The 22,446-nt window shown below is 41.6% G+C and overlaps 1 protein-coding gene across 1 annotated transcript in view; it reads right to left on the reverse strand.

The window, feature by feature from the left end:
* Kcnb2 (potassium voltage-gated channel subfamily B member 2) overlaps positions 1-22,446 on the reverse strand; it is a 409,214-nt gene that overhangs the window by 370,360 nt on the left and 16,408 nt on the right. The window contains exon 2 of the mRNA XM_055603343.1: positions 12,800-13,469. Coding sequence (XP_055459318.1) covers positions 12,800-13,378 — 579 coding nt within the window. The 5' untranslated portion in view covers positions 13,379-13,469. The remainder of the gene's footprint in view (positions 1-12,799; positions 13,470-22,446) is intronic.

Raw genomic sequence — 22,446 nt, forward strand, 5'->3', positions numbered from 1 at the left:
AGATATTCAGCTTCTAACTGTGTTGTTTCATCGACATCAGTCTATTTCCAAGCCTGGTTTTATTACCATCATTACCCTTCAGTGCCATTTGGTGGCAGGAAATGGGAACCTTTTACTCTGAGTCAGAACAGTGCAAGTTATCCAGAACTAAAGGTAAGAGGGGGTCTGATCCCTCAGAGACCACAAACGCCTATCCAAGAAGAACACAGTACAGACAGAATCTCTAGGTTGCAAGACGAGAGAACTAGGAAAAAACAGAGAGCCAGAAGTCACTGAAGTGTGGTATATGAGCTGAAGTAAAAGGAAGGACAGGGAACAGACAATGTTGTAGGCCAAAGAATCAGTGATGGTCACAGAGGTGTCAACGTGCCATGCAGGACTGGCTGCAGGGGAACTGCAGGTGCCCATGAACAAGTTAGAGACTGCAGCTGCAAGGCATTGCTGCCTGCAGAGGGTAGAGAACAACTAACATCTCTCTAAGTGAGAAGCCCATCTCAACAGAGAGCAGCATGTAGAGCCAGCCCTGTACCTCAGGAGTGGTAAGGCACCAGGCTCAGCAGATAGGGGCTAGGAATCTTCATCTAACTGCCAAGGATCTGAACTAGACTTTGGCCAAGGAGAAGTCATTGGGGATTGCAAGACAGGAGCAATCTGTCACATACATGTGTTAAAAGGGAATTCTGTTGGTCAAATAGAGAGTAAGCTGGAATTGGAGGAGGGAGTCCAGTTAGTGAGCCCTCACCCTAGTCTGAGAGGAGCAAAGCCTGGACTACAGAAGTGTATCTAGTGGTCCCAATGGCATAGAAAATGAACGAGACAAGAAATCCTAAAGATCTTGTGAAGGAACAAAGTGTGCATTCTGTGGGGGCATTGAGATCGTACAATCTCTGAAGCAGGCTCAGAGTTCAAGATTCTGGAAGCAAGCTCCATCCCCACAATAATGGATTTTGAGATGTGGAGCATTTAGGGTGGGAGAGAAGACTGGTTGCTTTCCTAAAGGACAACTAGCAAGATGCTTTTAAGTCAGGAAGCAATGTCTTCTGGGACTCTGAGGGAGTGACAGAGACACCGAACAACAGTGAGGAAGCAGTTATACCTGAGCAGGAAGAGGCTCAGCATTCCGATCGGCAAAATGGGATTAGTAGTGTTATCTCGTAGTATTGGCACTCACTAATAGTGGCCAAAGAGGCACCAGGGCCCAATCCAGCTGGAGAGTCATGTTTTATCAGAAGCCAGTAAGCCTGGTTGTTTCCCATTGTCCTTAAGTTGCTTTCCCACCATCCCTGCACATGGAGACTTGAAGTCTTATAAAACTGAAAGCAGTGGCTCGCTGGCCCTTTTCATAAAATGCCTTCCCAACACTGATATGGAGTGAACACGCATCGTGGGCTAGGCTCTGTGTAAGGTCTTGGACTGTGGGGAATTAGGTTCATTTTTCCCAGGTTGTGAGGAAAATGGGATTGTGAGAAAGGAACGGTTCTGAGAATGAGAAGGAAAAGCCATTGTGCTGATTGGGTGTGAGGAAGCTGCTTGTGTATCCCATGGAGGACATTCAGGGAGAAGCTAATGCAGCTTTGGGTTCTAGATTAGGTGTCAGCCTCCCACAAGTTATGTTTCTGTCCAAAATAGAAGGCGCTGGGGACACAGCTGCAGCCACAGGGAGGAGAAGGTAAGCCACGCTTTCCTTGCACATGCTGTCTGTGGATGAAGCTGTCCCTCTCAAAAGAACAGGGAAAGGACAACCTAGACTCTGGTTTCAAAAGAACCAGGACGGAAAAGCCTGCCTCCTCTTAAGACTGTGCCTTTCAGAGGTCAGAAAGAGGCTGGGTTAGAAAGGCCATCTACTTTCCTTAATTTCTAATCAATACTAGGTTCCATGTCATGAAATCTGACAAAATATCATCACAAAAATGATCCATGAAGAAGCAAGCATAAATGGCAAATCCAGCAAGAGCCAAAGAAATGAGATGGAAAAGCAGTGATTTGTTTAATAATGTACATATTAACTCCAACAGTCTCAGATGCAGAAGGCTCTTGAGGAATTGAGTGCTAACTGGTTGTGGGTTGTGCATGGGCCTGGAGGAGGGACAGGTTTCTTTTTCCTTTATTTGGAAGATCCGGCTCAGGTGAAGGAATAGAGAAGTAGTTTGTTAACGAGCAATAGAGGATGAGGTGAGTTTACTCAGGCACAGAAAAAATAAAAGTCTCAGGAAGTGATTAAAGTGCATTTTTACTTAGGCTACAGTGTAGTGAGAAAGATATTAAGATATTTTCCAAATTTTCCTTAGTGGCAATACAGTGCCTTGACCAATCCCTTCTACACTGGAAGTACACCACGAGGCCCCCTGACAGGCAGGTTAGAATGGCCCACAAGTAGTCCAGACCTATTACCTTGTCTTCAAGCTCATTCATTTTAAAGAACAAAAGAAAAACTTCATCATTCTTTCTTTGGAAACATAAATATGCCGGTTATATTGTTAAAATATGCCCACCAACACAGTTTGATGAGAATTAAACTACCTACACTAATCTGTACATAGGTTCTGTGTGATTATTACATGGTAGATGTTTAGTGGTGTTTGAAATATTTATAATGGCACCTGTGCAAGAAATTGAAAAATAAAGACCAGTGCTAAAAAAAAACCAAACAGATTTTTCTTCTCAACTGTAATATTACTCATAATGCAATTATGTTACTTGTGCAATACAATAATTTTTACACCCACAGAATTCATATAAGAAATACAATAAAATGTATTGGCTTTTGACAGAGCAAATGTAACAGAGCAAATGGCAAATGTAAGGTTTCCTGCTTCCTCAACTTCTTGTTCTTATCTTCTCTCTTGGCGCACACACTTCACTCCGTCTTCGGCACTGCAAATGATCAGCCATTGAAAAGCAACGCTGCTTACCGATGTCTGTGTGCTTGTAAACCGAAATGTGTGCCTAAACATAATCAATTCCTCACCTTCAGGATACCATGCAGGGGCTCTGCTAGCTTCTCAAAGCAAAAATCCCCACTGCGTGAATGAAGCAAACCCGTCAGCACAAATCTTGTCATAACAATGCATCACAGAAAGTGGCACTGATGTATTTCCTAACTCAGCCAGGTTCTGTTTGAAGCCACACACTCTGGCAGCAAAGTGCAGGTGTCAAACAAATCTGTAAAGTCAGAGAAGGCTGTAACTTGAAAATATATGCTAAAATTTCAATGCTAAAGAATATGTTCCTACAGGGACTGTCTCTGACAGGAACTGATTGGCCTGCTCTTTGATCACTTCCCCCTGACGGGGGAGCAGCCTTACCAGGCCACAGAAGATGACAGTGCAGCCACTCCTGATGAGATCTGATAGACGAGGATCAGAGGGAAGGGGAGAAGAACCTCCATTATCAGTGGACTGGGGGGGGGGGTTATGGGAAGGAAAGAGGGAGAGAGGGTGGGGTTGGGAGGGGAGGAGGGAGGGAGCTATAGGGGATACAAAGTGAATAAACTGTAATTAAGAAAAATAAAAATAATTTAAAAAATGGAAAAAAAGAAGAAGTTCATAACTGAAAAAATGATTGAGGACATAGCTTGGATGTCACCAGCTAGGACAAATGTGGTTCAATATCCACAGTTGTACTCAAGGTTTTCTATTGATTGAGAGTTATAACAGTGGTCAGAAGTCCTTCCTCTCATATGCAAATATCCTGAGGCAGAGGAAGGATGCTGTGCTGAGATCATTCAGTTGTCCTTGGTATGTACTGCTGTGGCATAGGCTTGGGTGGCATCTATTTGGAGTGACACTCAACACTTGTGGTTGCCTCAGGAGTGACTCAATGAGACATAAGTTAATCGTGACACCCAGGGCAGCAATGACCTCTAACATCCTGAAATAAAATCCTGGGAGACTAATAAGAACACTTCATCTTTCTATTCTTGGATATTAGAGCACGTCTTACGGATTTTCGTGCTCGATCGGATTATCACGGGAGGTTATGGTCTGAATGGGCTGACTGTTCTATTTGGATGACAAAGTCAAATCTACACTAAAACAAATGACTACATGTGCCAGTGCACTGTGTCTTCCTGCAGAGAAATTATTTTTCTCATGACATGTTTAAGCGGCAGTGAGTCTGCAGTTGGACAGAGATATCTACTTCAGTGACTGTCTTTGGGGATATCTAGAGGGCCTTCTTTACTTCATGGTTAATAAAAACTATAAAGGTGTGACTTAGGGAGAAAGAGGACAAGCAATGTCCACTTAGTTTATGTATTTTATAAGAAGTCAACTTAAACATAGAAACGGTCACAGTCAAACATCAAGAGCACATGGTTCCAAGTACGGAATGACTGTGATGTTAGCTTTCAGTGCCTACTAGAAAATCTCCGGCAAGATGAAAGCAAACATCTTCCTCTTTCTCTTTCCCATGATCCATGTTTGTACGTGTTACAATAGTTCTCTGTTGGTTCATGTCTGGCTGCTTTCTTCATTCTGGAATGCCTATGTGTGGCATTGGAATGGCGCGACATTCACAGAGCTCCCTCAGCCTTAAGTCCTTAAACTCTGATTCTGAGCTATAGGGCCATCCTCAGCTATAGTTCTGGTGACATGGGGAGACAGAGAGAAGGAGGATGTGCTATACCTTGTTGCTAGACATACCCAATACCCACATGCTGCATGAAACGTGCAGTGCTCAGACCTGTGAGCATCTCTGCTCACACAGGAATAGCTTCGCTTCAGGCAACTGGCAAACAAGAATGATTTCAAGGCTGACTGCATCTGAAAAAGTCCCTATTCTACCTTTGACTACCTAGAGTGGGTGCACATGTATACTATTTAATTCTGATTTATTTATTTTAAAGCAGGAGCTTTTGTTCACTCTTATCTTCTTCCTTGGCATAAGCATTTCCCTCCATCCGCGGCAGCTGTGGACCCCAGGCGACCTTTGAACCTGTGATCTTCTTGCCTTGGTCTCTCAAGTTCTGGGATTACAAGTAAGCTGTCATGCCTATTTAGGCTGTTCCTAATGATAAATATGTCATAAGGTTTATAAATTTCTAGTATTCCATATAATTGGCCCTGTTATGTATAATGTTGAACATTAGTTAAATTTATACAACAAGGAGAAGAAACCCCAAATTGGGTTGAGCTGTGGAGCCAGCTAAGTTTGCTCTCACACTGGCATACCCAAGCTTAATTTACATCACATGCAGTTCAGACTGATGACTCAGCACATTAAAACTGTTGAATGTTGAGGAACTTTGTACTTAGTCTCAAATGAGAGAAAATCACCAATGCTAAATCAACGCTTGAAACAACAGTCTACTCCATGATTTAAACTTTGTCAGCTGTTTTACTTCTTTGTGGCTATGATTTCATTAGAACAGAGTTTTAGTTCAAGTAATAATTCCATGATTCACTTTGTTAATTATTTTTGAAAGCATGCCTCATCAGTAAAAGTCAGTTCAAGTGGGTGATGTAGATGGCGTCACCATTAAGAACGGCTTTTCTAGAAAGAATGACCGGGTGGACTTTACATAAAAGTAGCCATTGCTTTAGTGTTAACAGGGTGAAAATTTGCTCACCTTTGGCATCATTATGGTCTAACAATGGAGGGAGTCGTTTCTTGTCAAGGCTATCATCTTTGTAAGTAGTTCAGCTAACTGAACTACTAATCAATATTCTCCTTTATATTTTTTCTGGGATTGAATTATGTTTGGTGTATTTGTTTCTTGCTCTCGCCCAAGCACAGTTATCCTCAGACAGAGGTGGGTATTCTGGTGGCTGGGTGACAAGGAGATTCTTTTTTGACTGGTTTGCCCTAAGATTCCAGATCTGCAGAGCCACACGACTTTATTTCAAGTGAAATGGGCTACAAGAAGAGCTGAGAGTTTTATGGTGCATGAAAGTTTGGGTCCAGGGCAAATGAACAGATTATTAATTTTTCATTAAATAAAAAAGTTCTTTAAGTCTTTAGTGTTGTAGGAACCCGCAGAGCTCTACAGGTAAAACAGTATCACAATCAGCTTTCTCTACTTTCCTAAAGCAACAGAATATAGTGTGTAGAAACATATAAGGTTGGGTAAAGAAGAAAATTATGGAATAAATACTTATTATGTACCCGAAAAAAAGAGAATGATCTTTGGGATCATTTAGTGATAGTCACTAAGGCCAGAGAGGTAAGCTTCTCTAATCATGAGTACACATTTTGTATGTGAATGTTAAAATCTATATAAAAATTGTAAGATTGTAATTTTCATTCAAATTGGGTACAGCATTGTACAGAAAATAAAATATTCTCTATTTTATTACTATGGCAATTTAAAAATATATCCAATTCTATTTTTTTGCTTTGGATTTTTTTTTGTTTTTTTTTTATTTGAGTAATTAGTGCATGTTTTTCTAGTGAGCTGTCTTTTTGTAAAACAGTTTGGAAGTACAGATGAATCAAACATGAATAAGACATCTAAAACTTTTCTCTCTGGTGATTAAATTTGTGTATTATTTATTGTGACTTTCAATAAGACATCCAATACTTTACGTTTAAAATTCAGAATTCCATAATGGTCATAAATGGATCCTCTGGAAAGAGATCTAGTTTGTGTCATTTTATGCTTTGCTTATTTTATGCTTGATATTTCTGTAAAAGTGGATCATTAAAGGGAACAAACTCGGGATATTCAAAATAACATTTTCCCATGTTCAATTCTAGGCCAATTAACTGATATATCTATATCATATCATAAGTCAGTACGACTGTCTCTATTCTAAACCATGCCATGTTTGCTAGTTTATCAGTTTTGAAAAAAAAAATGTTTGTGTCTTCTCTTACATGTTCAAAACTAAGCTATGAAAATGTGAATAAAATTATTCTCCTCAATGAATCAACGCACCTTCACTCAACTGTCAGGCTCTTGGGGCATTCATTATTCCACTAGAAAACACACTTAAACACAAACAGGACGTGTAACTGGCACATCCTGCTAAACTCCTAGCATTTGCTGGGATTGGCTTTCTTCTTCCCATTTTACCGGGGAACCAAGTGCCAGTAAGATCAGTTAATCAAAAAATATTGTTCAAGACTTCCTAGAATCTTCCAAAGTGGAGAGTGTTAAATATTGTGACCATTCTTCATAATACTTATGCTGTCTTAAAATAGCAGGCCATTCTCTTCATAAAATCTCTTTCTTGAAATAAAACAAATCTGCTATTATTCAGCGTTTCAAAGCCATGGCATTTTAATATTGCCAATGCTTTCTGGTCTTTGATAATGTTAAACAGAGTGAAAAGAGCTTCTTGGATTTTTAGATTAACTTTGAGAATGATAAGCACTTATTGAGGTTTAAAAATCAAGTTTGAAAGAAATCGGGAAGCTTTCTCTTAATTCACGGAAGCCAATGTGGTTTTTGTTGTTGTTGTGTGTTTTGTTTTTTAAAAGAGATTTAAAAAAAATAGCTATTTGAAAATTAGGACTGGCTCTCTTCAAAACAAGCAATATCAACCAACTAACCAGACAAACAAACAAAAATGAAAAGTAACTACTTCTTGTATTTTTTTTCAAGAACATTCGTGGGTGCAGGCTAGCTCATTGGCAGAGTTCTCCTTGGCAAGCATAAAGATCTGAGTTAAATCCCCAGCTCTATGGCACTGTGTTTGGGGGTGTGAGGGCTGTTTGAAGGTGATCACACAAGCTACAGTGTCAACAGAGAGGACTTTACACACATAAGGGGTTACTGTTAATTAGATTTCAAAGACAGCCCAAACAGCTGCAAAAGCTCATGCTCCACTCTCATACGTCCGCCAAGACTGAGCTGTGGGCTCCTTTTATCCTCCTGCCTTTCTCATCCTCATCAAATGAGGCCAAGCGAGCAGAGAGGCCTTTCCCAGTCAGCCCTTCTAATAAAACAAGAGAAGTGGAATTTAGAAACAGACCATAAGAGCTAAGGAATGGAATATTACAGACATTTGGATCAAAATTAAGTTGTTTTCTCACATCTGCTTTCTTTGTTACACATATTTTAACTGGGAGTTTGACTTCTCTGATGCATTGCTGATGCTTTTTTTTTTTTTAAATAAAGACTTCAACCTCCAAGTTTACCCTCTATAGCCTGACCACATTGTGTTCAATCCCATCTCCTGTTGGCACCTCTGCCCTCCTACACTATGTTACCGAAGAGCACAGACTGGCTTAATTTGAACAATGTGAATAAAGAAAGGAAAGGGGAGAAGTGGACACAGAAAGAAAAGGAGAAAGGAGACTGAGGAACACCAATGCAGACACTGGCATGGTACTGACAGCTTAGGCCGGCTGTCAATCCTAGGGAAGATTTACAGACCTGGATACTTCACAAAAGTTCAGGGATGCAAGCAGATTGCTGTGCCTGTGCTAACACTGCATCGGTCATCCTTTGTGTCCATTCATCATGCAAATGGTTGTTATCACTTAGTTTTGGTCTCAAAGGGAGGCATCACAAACTAAATGGAGAGTATCACGGGACAGAGCTTGGCGCTGTACAGAGCCACAAGTCAACATGCGATGTTCGATTCTTGAGCTAAACAGCAGTCGCCAGTGGCTCTGTTCTCCTACCTTTTTTCATTGGAAGCGTTAGAATAGTTGATCGGGATACTACAAAAAGAATAAGAATGCTACATATTCTTTCCCCTTGATGAGCTCTGGGGGTTTTGTTGCTTTTGATGTTTTTTTTTTTTTTTTTTTTTTTCTGTTTACTGTTTTTGTGACGTTAAAGGCCCACACAAATACAGTGGGGTAAGGGAAGGTGTGGTTCTAAAGGAAATATTGCCCACAGAGCAACACAACAGTGAAAAGGTTGACATTGACCATGGGTCTCCAAGAAGTAGGAGGTCCAGGCTTGCTTAAGACGCTGTGCTGGGAAATGCTACCCATGATGGCCGTGCAGAGGATGGATAGCAGGAGTCAAAGTCAGTAGTGGGGGGGAGGGGAGGTAGGACCTGAAGAGGGAGGAGAGGGTGAGGGGGGAAGAAGACACACTCAAGAGTAGTGAGGAAAGTGTCTGAGGTGGGATGGCCATGCAAATGAGGGAACTGATCAGGAAGCAGACAAGCTCTAGTACCCACTCCTGACTCCACGCCATGTCTGACAAAGCTGCTGGGTGGTTCTCGATGTCTGGTTCCTCTAAGCAGGAATGTATTTCTGCATTCTGCTTTTATCAGGACAGGGCTGCATCAAGCCCAGTTTCCCTATGTAGGCTTAGCCTGAGATCAGCCCGTTCTCAAGCACTGTCCTGGAGCCATTTTCCCCTATGCTCAGGCGGGGGCTATGCTGTAGTCTCTGCTTGTGCTGAGCTCTTGGACTGACATCCTTAGCTCAGACACATCAAGAGAATCCAGTGAGGATGGTCTACTTCGGAATGCAGGCAGCTCTGTGCCTCTCTTCTCCATCTCGAGCCTGAGAGACTACAGGGCACAGCACTTATTTTTCCTCAAAGCTTCTAAACATCCCTTAAACTGAAGCCCTTATCAGTGCTATTTTTAGGAAATAATTTTTAGAAAAGGCCAAAAAGAGAGTGAGAGAGAGAGAGAGAGAGAGAGAGAGAGAGGAATGCTCTGGAAACAGACTAAATTATTCCAGTCTGGAAGAGGTACAGGCTCAAATCTAATTCCAAGCTACTTCCCAGGAAACTGGCATTGGGTTAATCTTGGCCCTTGGCCTTCCACAGTCCTACGAAAAGAGAGCAGAGCCACTAATCCCATGTCGTGTGTTTTAGAAAGGTGTCCCAGTCATTTTCAGGTCCGTGTGCCTGGACCCAACATTCACAAACAGCCTGTAATTTTAAGTCAGGACAGTATCTCAACATGAAGGTGAATCTAGGTGCCAAGTTAGAGTGGCAGGACTGAAAGAAGATAAAAATCCATCTTACACACATGAACTAACACCGCAATGCCAGATCATAGGTCATACCATACCACTGAGAACTGATAAACGACACTTCCCTCTGACTGGGGTGCTAAGATTAAACACCCCTGCACCACTGAACCATGCCTGGAGCACAGAGATACCGTTTCTATCAGTCCTGTCATATCTGATGAAAAGTTACTATCACAATTTACTGTTTCTGTGCATATTCATGGAAGCTAACTTGTCACACACAGGCCATTCAAACAGACATTGTTCTTATGCTCTGCTCCGTCTTTGTTGTTGTTCTAGAACACCTGAAAGTTAGCTGGTGAAGGAGCTCCTTACGTGACAGTGGAGAGCCTGTTCCCCAAGGGTCAAACTGTTACTTCCAGGTTCATACCCAAATATAAAGTGTGGCAGGTCAGTAGTGCCTATGTGTGTCATACTGGATCCACACAGCATGGGTGAGCAATTGCTAATCAATTATTGGATGTTCATTCTGTATCCGTGAGTAGATATTTTAACCAATTATGAATTATCTGACAGAAGGCGTTTCCTTCCATGCTTGGAGCGCGGCTGGAATGGCAAATAATCGCAGTCTCAGTGCACAGCATAGGCTTCCTGGAACTAGATCTACAGCCTGGTGTAATTTTGACTGCCATCCGTCTTCCTGCCTCCTCATCCTCAGTGCTAGCATTATAGCCGTGCAGCACCATGCTCAACTATACTTCATTCATTTGTTTCGAGACAGGGTTCCTTTGTGTAGCCTTGGCTGTCCTGGACTCGCTTTATAGACCAAACTCACAGAGATCTGCCTGCCTCTGCCTTCCTGAGGGCTGGGATTACAGGCGTGCCCCACTCCGCCCAGCCAACTATACCTTATTACAGAAACAGTACAGACAAATTAAAAAATACTTTTAAAAAATCAAAAGCAAAAAAAGACCAGTATTTTCATCGGTATGAAATTCCCAATGTTTGAGAATTGATTTTTAAATTCTGGAAGGAAGGGAACATCTTCCCTAGTTTCTGCTTTAAAGGTAGAGTGCACACGGAACACGAGTCCAAATGTCTGAAGCAGCGATGACTGGGTAAGGAAGAATCCTGCAGGCCCACGTACCTTGGCCTCCTCTGCCTCCCAAGAACACAGAGCAATTCCCACAATTTCCACCCAAGTTTCAAGCATGTGAATAAGCTTCCAATGTACCGGGTACCTAAAAATATAGTGAGGACTGCAGTGTCACCCCACTGCAAATCTAATCAAATGGTGCCTTCTTTAGTCACAAAACACTATCCACACACACCCGAATGGGTGCGCCCATCCTCCAGAATCCCTCCAGGAAAATAGCAAGCTCTGTTGCTCATGAAGCATGTGGAAGCAGACATCAGGTTACACTGAGCATCATGCACAGCCTTTTTAAAGAAGCTTCAAAGCTCAGTCAAAGAGGAAAACTGGGCACTGAAGTAAAGGTGAATGCTCTGTGACTGTCCTTAAGGTAACAAAATCTCTCCTCATTAATAATGTAGAGAAAAAAATACTATTTATAACCACATAAAAATCTGAAGGACAGTGTTGTAATGTGTAGATATTATTATAAGTATATATCTATACAAAGCAAGCTTAAATAATCACTGATGCATAGGGTAAGTAATGATACATTACAATAAGTCGTTATCAGCACCATCTTCTTAGTAATCAAAGAACAGCTACTGCTTCTAAACCTTAAAGTCAAATATATTCCCTAGCCTGGGAAACATTTTACTGACCCTATCTTAGCATCACCAGGAAATCTTAAAGAAGGAAAAAAAATAGACATTTGAAATAATAGTGTTGTGATCAAATAAATCATATTAACTTCAAGTCTTCTCAATATACCTGCTCAATTTCACATAATTGGTTCAATTTCAATTTCTTCTGGATCTTTTGGCGTAAGCTTAACTAGTTTCTCTGTTGCTGGAAGTCTTTTTTTTTTTTTTTTTTTTAATCTCCCACAGTCCTCACTTAAATCCAGAGTCTATTTCATTCACTTTCAAAATCCATGCCGTATTTTCACCAGGAACTCAACTATGTAACTGAACACTCAACACAGGCGAAAGCAATAGCCTCCCCAACAAAACACCGCATGGGTGAGACATCTGCTTCCTAAATACAGGACAAGAAAGAGCAAACCAAAGATTCATCACTGAAAAAGGGAAAGAAGAAGCTAGTGAGATCGCCTACACAAAGGTACATTTCCTCATTGTGCATAAAGGAAAGGCCTTTTTTTTTTTTCAATTTAAAGTGCACATCCTGCCCAGAAAATAAGATGCTTTTAGAAGTCAATCAGAAAACAACCCAGACAAACCAAACGCTGTAAGAACCAATGTTCTCATCATCTGTGTCAGCTACTTTCAATATGTATGCCGCAGAATCTTCATTTCCGGTCAAAAAGCTCGCATGTTCTGTTATATTGCTGTAGCCATTAGTGTTTACAGAAAAAAGGAATACCAGAAAACTCATAGGATGACATTTCCTCTCTCTACCCCTCTCCACGCCATCTATCAGGAATCAACCACCGATATTTCATGTATCGTTCATACTGCAACACATCATTTGATATGTGGCATGAAAATTGTTTTTTCCTTTGCTCACCCTCGAAGCGCTAGATAAAACTAGACAAACAGAATCGTGCATTATATATATCAAACACAAAAATAGGTGACAGAAAACTAATTCCGATTCGGCTATGTTTCTATGCAGGCACAATGGAAAACATAAATTTGCCTTCATTTCAGGCAAACACTTCATAGGCTCTGAGACACGGTAATACACATCGATCAGGACTGTCCTCTGTGGTCCAGGCCTGTCTCTACAGACAGTAGTATTTCCCACAGACTAAGGCCATTTCCAGGCAGCCCACGGGGGGAAGGACTACCTCGGCCTGGGGCCTCGCGTTCCTACCTTGGCAGCCACCGACGAGTTGGGTTTCTCCAGCAAGTCCCAGAGCTTCTTCCTTTTCTCCGGGCAGCAGGTGTTGTCGAACTCCTCGCCCTCGCGCTCGCGCAAGGTCTCCGCCTCCCGCCTCAGCTCCTCGTTCATCTGCTCCTTCTTCTGGTGGTACCGGGCCTGGCAGCAGGACTCCAGGTAGATCTCGTCGATGCCCCAGTAATCGAGCTCTTGGCCGAAGGAGAGCGCGCACATCTCTTCCATCATGTGGAGCTTGCCCGTGCGGTAGAAGTTGAGGATGGACGTGAAGGCCCCGGGGTGCCGGTCGAAGAAGTACTCATTCTCGTTCAGGTTGTAGTCGTCGCACACCTCCAGGAGACTGTCGTGCGTGTTACAGTCTCGGAGCTTCCCCAGGCGGGTCCGGGGGAGCCTGTCCAGCGTTCTCCACAGGACCTCGTGGTTAAGGCCCCCCACGTTGATCTTCACTCTCCGAGAGCACGTTTTGCTCCGGATGATGTCCACGGGTTCCGGGGGGAGGGAGAGCGTCGACCGAGATGTCTTCCTGTTCAAGCCAGGTGGGGCCTTCTCTGCCATTTTGAACTGGACAGGGCTACAGAGCCCAGGGTCCTGAACGAGGGAGGTCAGCTGGAACAAGAATCCTCCGGAGCAGGCATCTCCTCATCAGCTGGGAAAAAAAAGGCAACAGCTTTTGGTTATTCACATGTCACTGCCGGGGCTGCTGGGTCAATCAATTGTCACAATTTGGTAAGTTTTTAATTGTCTTTTTGTTTGTTTGTTTGGTTGGTTGGTTGTGTTTTTTTTTTTTTTTTGTTTTGTTTTGTTTTGTTTTTGCAGATATAAATCTCTGGTGTAGGAGATTAGAATGATTGGAAGCAACAAGATGAAGTTTGCAGAGGAAGCTGTGTGCTCATTTGGACACACCCGGAAGTTGACAAGACCCAACTGTGTCACCGGAGTCCTCTCTCTCAAGTTCCTGAAAAGCGCAGGTGCTCATGAGGGCCTCAAAGAGAGAACCCCGGCACAGCTGTACTGCCTACGGCTCCAACCTAGACAGTCAGGTCCTGTTCACAACGGCCATTTCGAGTTGATCACCTTCCTCCGGCCCCTACCTACCCTACTTATCCGAGCCAAAGTCTGACAGCACCTGATCCTTGCATTTCCTGCAACTCCAGAGTCCATCCCACAGCTCCTAGATACTGCTTACACTTTCTGTCATTCCCAAGTCCCCAGCACCAAGGCACAGAGCTAAATCCCAGCCTTCCTGTATGTGTCACTCCAATAGCCATTAAAACTGGCCCAAACCCTCGTGTTGACTCACAGATTTGACCTTGCCACCTTTGTTATTGGAAGTAAAATCCAGTCAGCCCTAACAGATCCTTTCCACCTTACTTTTCAGTCCAAATCACTGTCTGGAAACCACTTCTTATCTACAGAGTATATGACTCAGGAGACTGGGTGGATTTTAAGAACCTCCAAGTATGGTTAACTAAAACTACCGAAAGTAAAAGAGAGGGCAAAGGGGACTTCCCCTTTTGTGTTACCACAAGCCCTCAACGCACACACCACTGTCCTAGAACTTGGCCTGTCCACAGTGGATCATAGTGGGGTCTCCACACTGCTGGCCCTTCAAGCCTGGGGCCAGATGTTACCTCCTCCTGAAGGTCTTTCACAACATACTCCTCTGAGGTGAAGAAACTAGGTCTCTTGTCTTTCACTCTGTGAATCTAACTAAACTGTCCCATGGTGTCCTGCAGGCTCTCAAGGGCAAGCCCATCCTTTACTTTTATGCCCTTATCACTGAGCACTGTTCATACACACTGGCGAGGTTTAATACATGAAAAAGAGTCAATTCTTTGTTTTCCATTAAGCAGTTAACGGTCAGAAAAAAATGTATACAAGAAGTTATTGGGGACGTGTGCCTAAAATACAGCCGTGCGTACATGCTATGCATGTATTGGGCATGTTAGGGTGTATGTGGTTTGTCTTCTTTTGCTTTACATCTCTTTTCCCTTGGGCACTACCTGTTCGGAACATGATAGCTAGTCTTTCCCTTCTTGGTCTCTGCTGTCACCTGAAGCAGCAGGATCCTTGTGGTGCACATTTTTCTGAGTGCTTTGGCAGGAAATCACAGAGCTTTGAGCAACCAACCCCCAGAACCCTTTTAAATGTAAAACATCATGTTTCACAGTCAGTGACTGAGACTAAAGTGATGAAGTCTTAGATCCCAGAGGTCCTCAGGACTCGAACTTTCTTGTAAGAGGCACAGCAATCCCTACAAGCCCCAGGATTCACCATCTGCAGTTAAATTTAATTCTCCATCTGGAAGCCAAGCATCCTCTCGAATGAATGTAATTTTGGCTTCTGAAGAAAAAGTAGATGGACAGTATAAAGGGTATTTTAGACATGGGCAGCAAATATATTTGAATTGGGAGTTTTTCAGATACATAGTTATGGGAATATTTTGAGCATCCTCATGCACACTTCCTTCATATCTAACAAGAAAAATTTCCCATTTTTACAAAAGTAAAAAGGGACTATAATAATAACTAGAGTTGTTTGAGCTTGAACTCCTTCTCTATAAAAACCAGAATAATATTTCTTCTGTAAGAGGTGGCATCAAATAAGTAAATGAGACAGTGTGTCTAACGACCTTACTCCCAGAAAAAGGCGTCTAAATAACATAAAAATATTCACAGATCTCGAGGTTTGGTTTTCAACCACAGAGAGAAAATGAATAATACAAAAGCACATTCATGTTTATTAAATGAATGCTAGTTTATCTTTTTGCCTTCTAAGGCCTGTACTTGTGGGTCTCATATTGTTTTTCTTTTTCTGAGAATTGGAGCTTCAAAGAATGTATGCACTGTGCTGACAATGATATTTGAGTCCACATTTGGTATCTTACTGGCATTAATATATAATATATATTAGCATATACTATATATCAGTAAATATTTTAATATATACTAAAATGAGCAGCAACATCAAGCTCAGGCAAAATTAAATGAAAATATTAGGGACAGGGCCACTTCAGTGGTGAACCCGGATGACTCCTCCACTGTGTGACTTCTCCCTGCTAATACTGTAACCACTCACACAGTTCTGACTAGTGCCCATGAACAACAGGCAGTGTGGCCAGACTGCTTCAACCTTGGATACTGTTCTACTTTGCTTTTCTGTTGCAAAACACTAACCAAAAGTGACTTGGAGTAGGAAGGGCTTATTTGGAGTGTACCCCCACATCACAGTTCATCGGTGAGGGAAGCCAGGGCAGAAACCTGGAGGTAGAAACTGAAGTAAAGACCATGAGTGAGTGCTGCTTACTGGCTATTCATTTATTGCTGTTCAGCTTGCTTGCTTATACAGCCTAGGACCACTTACCCAGGGTAGCACTATCCACAATGGGTTAGGCCCTCCTCCATCAATCAGTGATGAAGGAGATACCCTGCAGGCATGCCCAGAGGCCAATCTGATTGATGAAGACTATTGTTCAGCTGAGATTCTCTCTGAGTATGTCCATCTCACAGCCATGAGCAGCCATCACAAGTACAAACACAAAATGCTTCTCTTTTTGGAATATATGCTCTCTGCCTCAGATAAATAGTGTTTTAATTAATTGCCTCATGTATGAGGTCTATGATAGAACCTCAACATGACTCTGATAGAAACATTTCTTATGTGATCAAGGGTAGAGTGAGACCTATCACCTTGTAACGTTCTTACCAAGAGAAAATTCTTTTAGAGTCACCCGTGGGGCACCAGTTATCTTAAAGAGTTTAATGACCATGACTTCCATAGAATTTTCCTTTACAAAGGGGATCTCAAGTGAAAAGTGAAGAGAGGCCAGGAGACTTAGATTTCAAAATGTCTTCTTCACCGATCAAGAACGTTCTATTATAAGAAATCCAGTGTTGATTACAGATCCCACAAATAAAAGAGAGATTGAAATCCAATGCCTTCTTTTCAAAGTGAAGAGTGCAACCAGGGTGAGAGGGTGCCCTGTTGATTTGGTTTCCTTAAGAATGAACAATGTCTGTTGTGGCTCTTGTTACAGTGGTAAAATTTCCTCATTCACCCTTGGCAGAATGCTCTGCTTATTTCTTGATAAACAAAAACTTCAGGTCTTGAGTAACTAAAGAACTGTGAAAAGTGTTCAGAGAGTCAAAAAAAAAAAAAAAAAGCTTTCTGAATAAGGTGGTAATTCAGGTAAAATGTAGCACTCCAACCCTGACGACAGAACCTTGGAAGTTCACTGACCCATTGTGTCTACAAGTTGTTGGCTCTCTCCTCTTGCCTTTCCTCTTTAGCTTTCACCTTCCACCACCCTACAAATGATACGCCTGGCTTCCATTCCATCCCTGTCTTCTTATAAGTCCAATATGTCACTCCTGTCTCACAGCCCAGGAAACAGCCACAAATTCAGAGACTAATATTTTCAAATTTGCACTGCTTATCGAAGTTGTATTTATATCTTCTTTTAAATATAAAAAACCTTCCAAGATAAAGAGAGCATGTCTTGTTTCAGAGGAAACAAAAATATGCAAACCAAGCTGATGTCATTTTCAGGTGTTGGAGACTGAGCAAGGAACTTGGCACTTACTAAGGTACCCTCCTCTCCATTGAGCTACCTGCTTCTGGCAAAGTGTCCCTGTGTTTTCCAGTCAGCTCTCAGACTCCTAAACTTAATCTCAAGCAGCCTTCCTGCATCAGCCTCCTTAGCAACTGGGGCCTCATGCAGCTGCTACTGTTGCTGTCCCAAGTTGCGTTCCATACAATGGTGTCCGAGGGCCGTAACATCTGCTTCCATGCAGGCAGAGCTTTTTTGCATTTGACCTTTATGTTTGGACTGTGGTTTCTAAGATGTCCTCACTTCCTATGACACCCAGTTGCTCCTTTCCTGTTGCTGTGATTGTGTGGTCTGTTCCATCTTCCTTTCAGTCTCCATATTTAAACAGGGACAAATTCAGACTACCTTCAAAATCAGTGAAAATTTTTTCCCCCAGTTCCAGCTTCCTAATAGAAGGAGGGTTGCATATTTCACTTTAAGAGCCCTTCAATTTTATCATGGCTTGGACAAGACTACATTCTGAAAATTATAAAAATGTTTCTTCATTTTATTTAGCGTTTGGTTAATTTTCTGTACCGTAAAACATGGCACTTTTAATCTATGTTATCTTTTCTGCCGTGTTAATTTTACTTCTAATAATGAATCTGTCCGTTTCCTCTGGGTTAGGAACCAACCCTGAGTGTCTTACCAACCCCGAGTGTTCATAAAATTTATGTTTTTAATTTCAGTAATGAAAGTGCATGACTACTGTGTTTTCTCATATATGTTTATATGTGAAATTATGTCTGTCATAATAATTTTACCCCATAAAAGTTAATCAAGTAATTCAACTTGTATATAAATCAAATATCAAATGTAATGATTCAATACATAAATTATAGGTGTTAAGTAACTGTAGAATTGATATGTGTGTGTGTGTGTCTGTGTGTGTGTGTGTGTGTGTGTGTCTGTAAATGATCAATTACAAATGAATACATATAGACTTCTGTCTGAGATGAAATGGCAGTGAATATTCTCTTTTGGCAGCTGATGTTCTGTCCTGGATGAAGCGACTGAATGTAAAGCCTGTGGTAGATCAGTTGGCCAGCGCACATCCCCTCGTTAGTCTAAGAAGAGAGTGACTCTTTAAACAGTAAACAAGGACAAACACTGGAGCTCACACAGCTGCACACTGCTCCCAGCAGCAGCGTGGAATTATACTGCCACCCGTTCAGGGCCAAAGCTGACAAAACACAACTTTCTGATCATGGCATCATAATTACAGAGCTTCAGGCTCCAGGTTTGAGGAGAAGGTTTTCTTTTCTTTCTTTCTTTTTTATTTCTTTTTCTTTTTTTTTTTTTTCAGACTCAAAAATACTAGCATCATGTCATACACTTGACACTTCCTTGGTTTAACCAGGCAGGGTAGGTCATGTGTGTGATTTTGTGACTACAAAAAGCAAATGTCTCTAAAGGGCTCAGGATGCCTCACTTCAGTTCTGTGTGGCTGTATCATGCTGGCCAGTTATCTGCTTTGCAAACAGCTTTGAGACCTGTAAAGCTTCAGGCTCCATATCTAGTTATGCAGTTGTTTTTTAAATAAGATTTCATGTATGGATCAAGGAGTAGAATTTTGTAATACTGTTTCTATTTCAGAAAGCCACAAAGATTATCTGTGAGATTATCTGGAGAGAAAAGACAAAATAACTGTTAGATGATAAAGAAATCATTTTTGAAAATCCACTCCCTGCTAAAATCTTTTAAAACATCTCAAAAAAGTGAAAAGAAAACTTGAAATGATTAACAACTTTAAAAATCCATCAAATTTCTTTTTTTAATCATATTTTTAAATTTTTTTCTTTATTTTAATTTATTTTTACGTGCATTGGTGTTTTTCCTGCATGTGTGCCTGGGTGAGGGTGTCAGATATTGCGGTTACAGACAGCTTGAGTTGCCATGTGGGCACTGGGAATTGAACCCAGGTCCTCTGGAAGAGTAGTCAGCACTCTAAACTGCTAAGTTATCTCTCCAGCCCCTACATCAAACTTCTTATGTCAAGATGACATACATTTTAAATGGAGTTCCCAGAACTTTTCAAGGATTCCAAGAAAAATGAGTAAACCAGGATGATATTGGAACTTAGAAATACTACTGAATTCCAAACTGTCTGTGGCTCTTTGGCAAGTCAGGCTCCAGTAAGAACTGAGCTGCCACTGCAGCCTGAGCACAGGGTGCCATCTCTCTTCTGCAATCAAAGGCCACTCATATCAATATGACCCCCAGTTTTAGCACAACTATTTACTCTTTGGTTTAAAAAAAAACTAGAACTTTTATCCTTGACACAAGTGATGCTGTTTTTGGATGCACTCAAATAGATCTCCAAAGCTTTCCCTTCTGTGGTCACAGGATGCGCTGTGCTGCAGTGAGAAGGGGAAAGACAGGTATTATAGAGGATGTAATCTGAGCATTCTTCAATAACACAGACGTCCCCAAATTTATAAATAAACTATTTTATTTGGACACCATTTTCTTCACTAGCATACAAAATTATTTAAAGAATTAGCCCACATACGTGTGTGTTTTCTATAATTAGGGCACCAAGGCTCTAGACTTCCATTTAGGTCTTGTTAATGCTTCTTCTAAAAATATTTCTTTTCTTTTGTGAGATTATAGAAGAATTACATTATTTCTCTTCTTCCTTTCCTCCCTCCAGACCTTTCTATATTCACAGACCTGGTCTCTTTCAAATTCATGGCCTCTTTCTTTCATTAATTGTTTATGCACTATAAAGCTCAGCTGTCAGAGTAGCACCCAAACATTCAGGTAGGGATATTATGATGGAGAGTGTGTCCTTCTGTTGGGCCCCGAAATATGATATTTCAAATGTCTCTTTTTATAAAAGTCAGAGTCACAATGGAGTAAAGGGAAAAAAACCAAAGTTGAAAGGTGTGAGGAAAACACAGAAAGCAGCTAGGAGATGCTCAGTGCCACTAAAAGAGACGGCAAGCGGTGGCCCACACTAATCTTTTGAAAACAATCACAAAGTAGAGTTATTACCTGGGCTTCTGTCTGGATGGTATAGTCCACTCCTTGGATGGTTGGCTTACATTCCATACTCGATTTGGATGTTTGTCATAAAGCAAAGTTATCCTCCATGAAACCAAGTTAAAAAACATTTATGAAGTTTGGGTAGAGTTTGAACATGCTATTGGGTTCCTTTAATTCACATGATGAGTGTCCAACATTCAGAAATATGAGTTTTGCACAAACAATATTTCTCAGTTGGACCCTGTTAGTAGTAGATGTACATTTCCAAATTATGTTCTGTTCCTGTTTTCTAGAGTCCAGCACATGACAGGTAATATAGCTTTCTTAAGGCTCAAATCCTAAATATTGGGCTCTATTACATGATCTTTTTCCAATTGTGTGTGTGTGTGTGTGTGTGTGTGTGTGTGTGTGTGTGTGTGTACGCCCTTGGAGGCCAGACGGTGTCAGATTCCTTGGAGCTGGGATTACAGCATGCTGTGAGCCATCCTACATGGGTGCTGGGAACTGAATTCAGGTCCTTGGAGGAACAGTGAATGCTCTTGACAAAGAAGCCTTCTCTCCATCCCTCCAAACATAAACATTACAACATGCTTTAATATATGTCTATGTCTGGGGACTAAAACATAGAACATGGCAGAAGAGAGATTGTATATCCCCCCGCCTTTTTTTTTTAACTTTTAACTCTGGGCTCCAGTAAGGTCACATGACTTAGCTGACATCACCTGGCATCTGTCGAGATAGAACTAGAATGCAGATCTGTCCATGCAGAGACAAGTCTCTTTCCATCACATGCTGCCACATTTTCCTTTGCTTTTTACCTTGTCAGTGAGAGTTTTGAAGGGCTACTCTCACGAAACCCCAACCTGCCTTTTATATATCATGCGTTTAAATGAAGGGAAACGGCTGCAGCCAACAGAGAGTCGTGTACCTCACAGAATCTCTTCCCTCTGTTCCTCATTCCTGTCTCTCTGATGATTACCTTCTTCTGTCCCAAACTTCCCCCAGGTGGCTCTGCTTACTTCAGACCTAGCTCCCAGCAGCTCTGGGTCTTTTCTTATTAAAGATGTTTCTCAGGTTCCCAAGCTCTCAAAATAAAGACAAAGTCCGCAACACCTGAACTCTATTTAGCGTTGTGGTTCTCTAACATAGCTTTCCACCTGCTGAGCTCTCCACAGTCACAGGATCATCTTTTATTTATGTTTACATGCTATTCTCTCTCTGCCAAAAAAAATAAAATTGTAGAGCATCCCCCCCCATCTTTACCCACAGACATCAACCCACAGCTGACATTTGAGGTCACTCTGGCCTCGTTAACTATACAGTAAGTTTCTCATGTTAAGCCTTCTTAGAGTCAGGTATATTTCACCTGCAACAGCAGTGGTTGGTACATTAACTTTTGCATTTAGCTATTTAAAAGGCATTTTCTTTCATTCCAGATACTTTATTATCTGCCATTTCTCCAATCCAATACGGCTTCCTGTAGGAAAGGTGTTTCTCCACATTCTCTTCCTGACAAACCCTTTTTGGTTATTCAGGATCAAAACAAGTATCTTTTTCAGAAAGAAGCATTGACCTCAGCAAGCTATCGGTCTGTCTCATCTGTTACGATGCTTTTCTTGTATGATTCTATACATCATCTAGGGTCCTTTCTTCATCTGTCAGCAAATATTTATGAGGAACTACACTGATAAAGGCCACTATTGGTGACATCATGGAACTTACAATCTAGTGAAGGTAGACAGGCATGATAAAAAAAAAAATAATGGACTATTATTGTGCCTCCATACTCAGGAAAACAGCAAAATCACAGAAGTCTTCCTTCCTTCCTTCCTTCCTTCCTTCCTTCCTTCCTTCCTTCCTTCCTTCCTTCCTTTTTCTCTCTCCTACCCCTCCTCCTCCTCCCTCTGTTCTCTCTCTCCTTCCTTTCTTCCCCTCCACTTCTCTTCCCTTCATTTGATCAACTTTCGGCCTACCTTCCAGCCCTCCTTCCTTTCTGTATTTCTGATTGAAAGTCAATGTATTCTAGATTCTACCATAGAAAGAAAAT

Source organism: Psammomys obesus, unplaced genomic scaffold (genome assembly GCF_907164565.1).
Source record: "Psammomys obesus unplaced genomic scaffold, mPsaObe1.curated_primary_1811, whole genome shotgun sequence".
NCBI classification, from domain to species: Eukaryota; Metazoa; Chordata; class Mammalia; order Rodentia; family Muridae; genus Psammomys; species Psammomys obesus.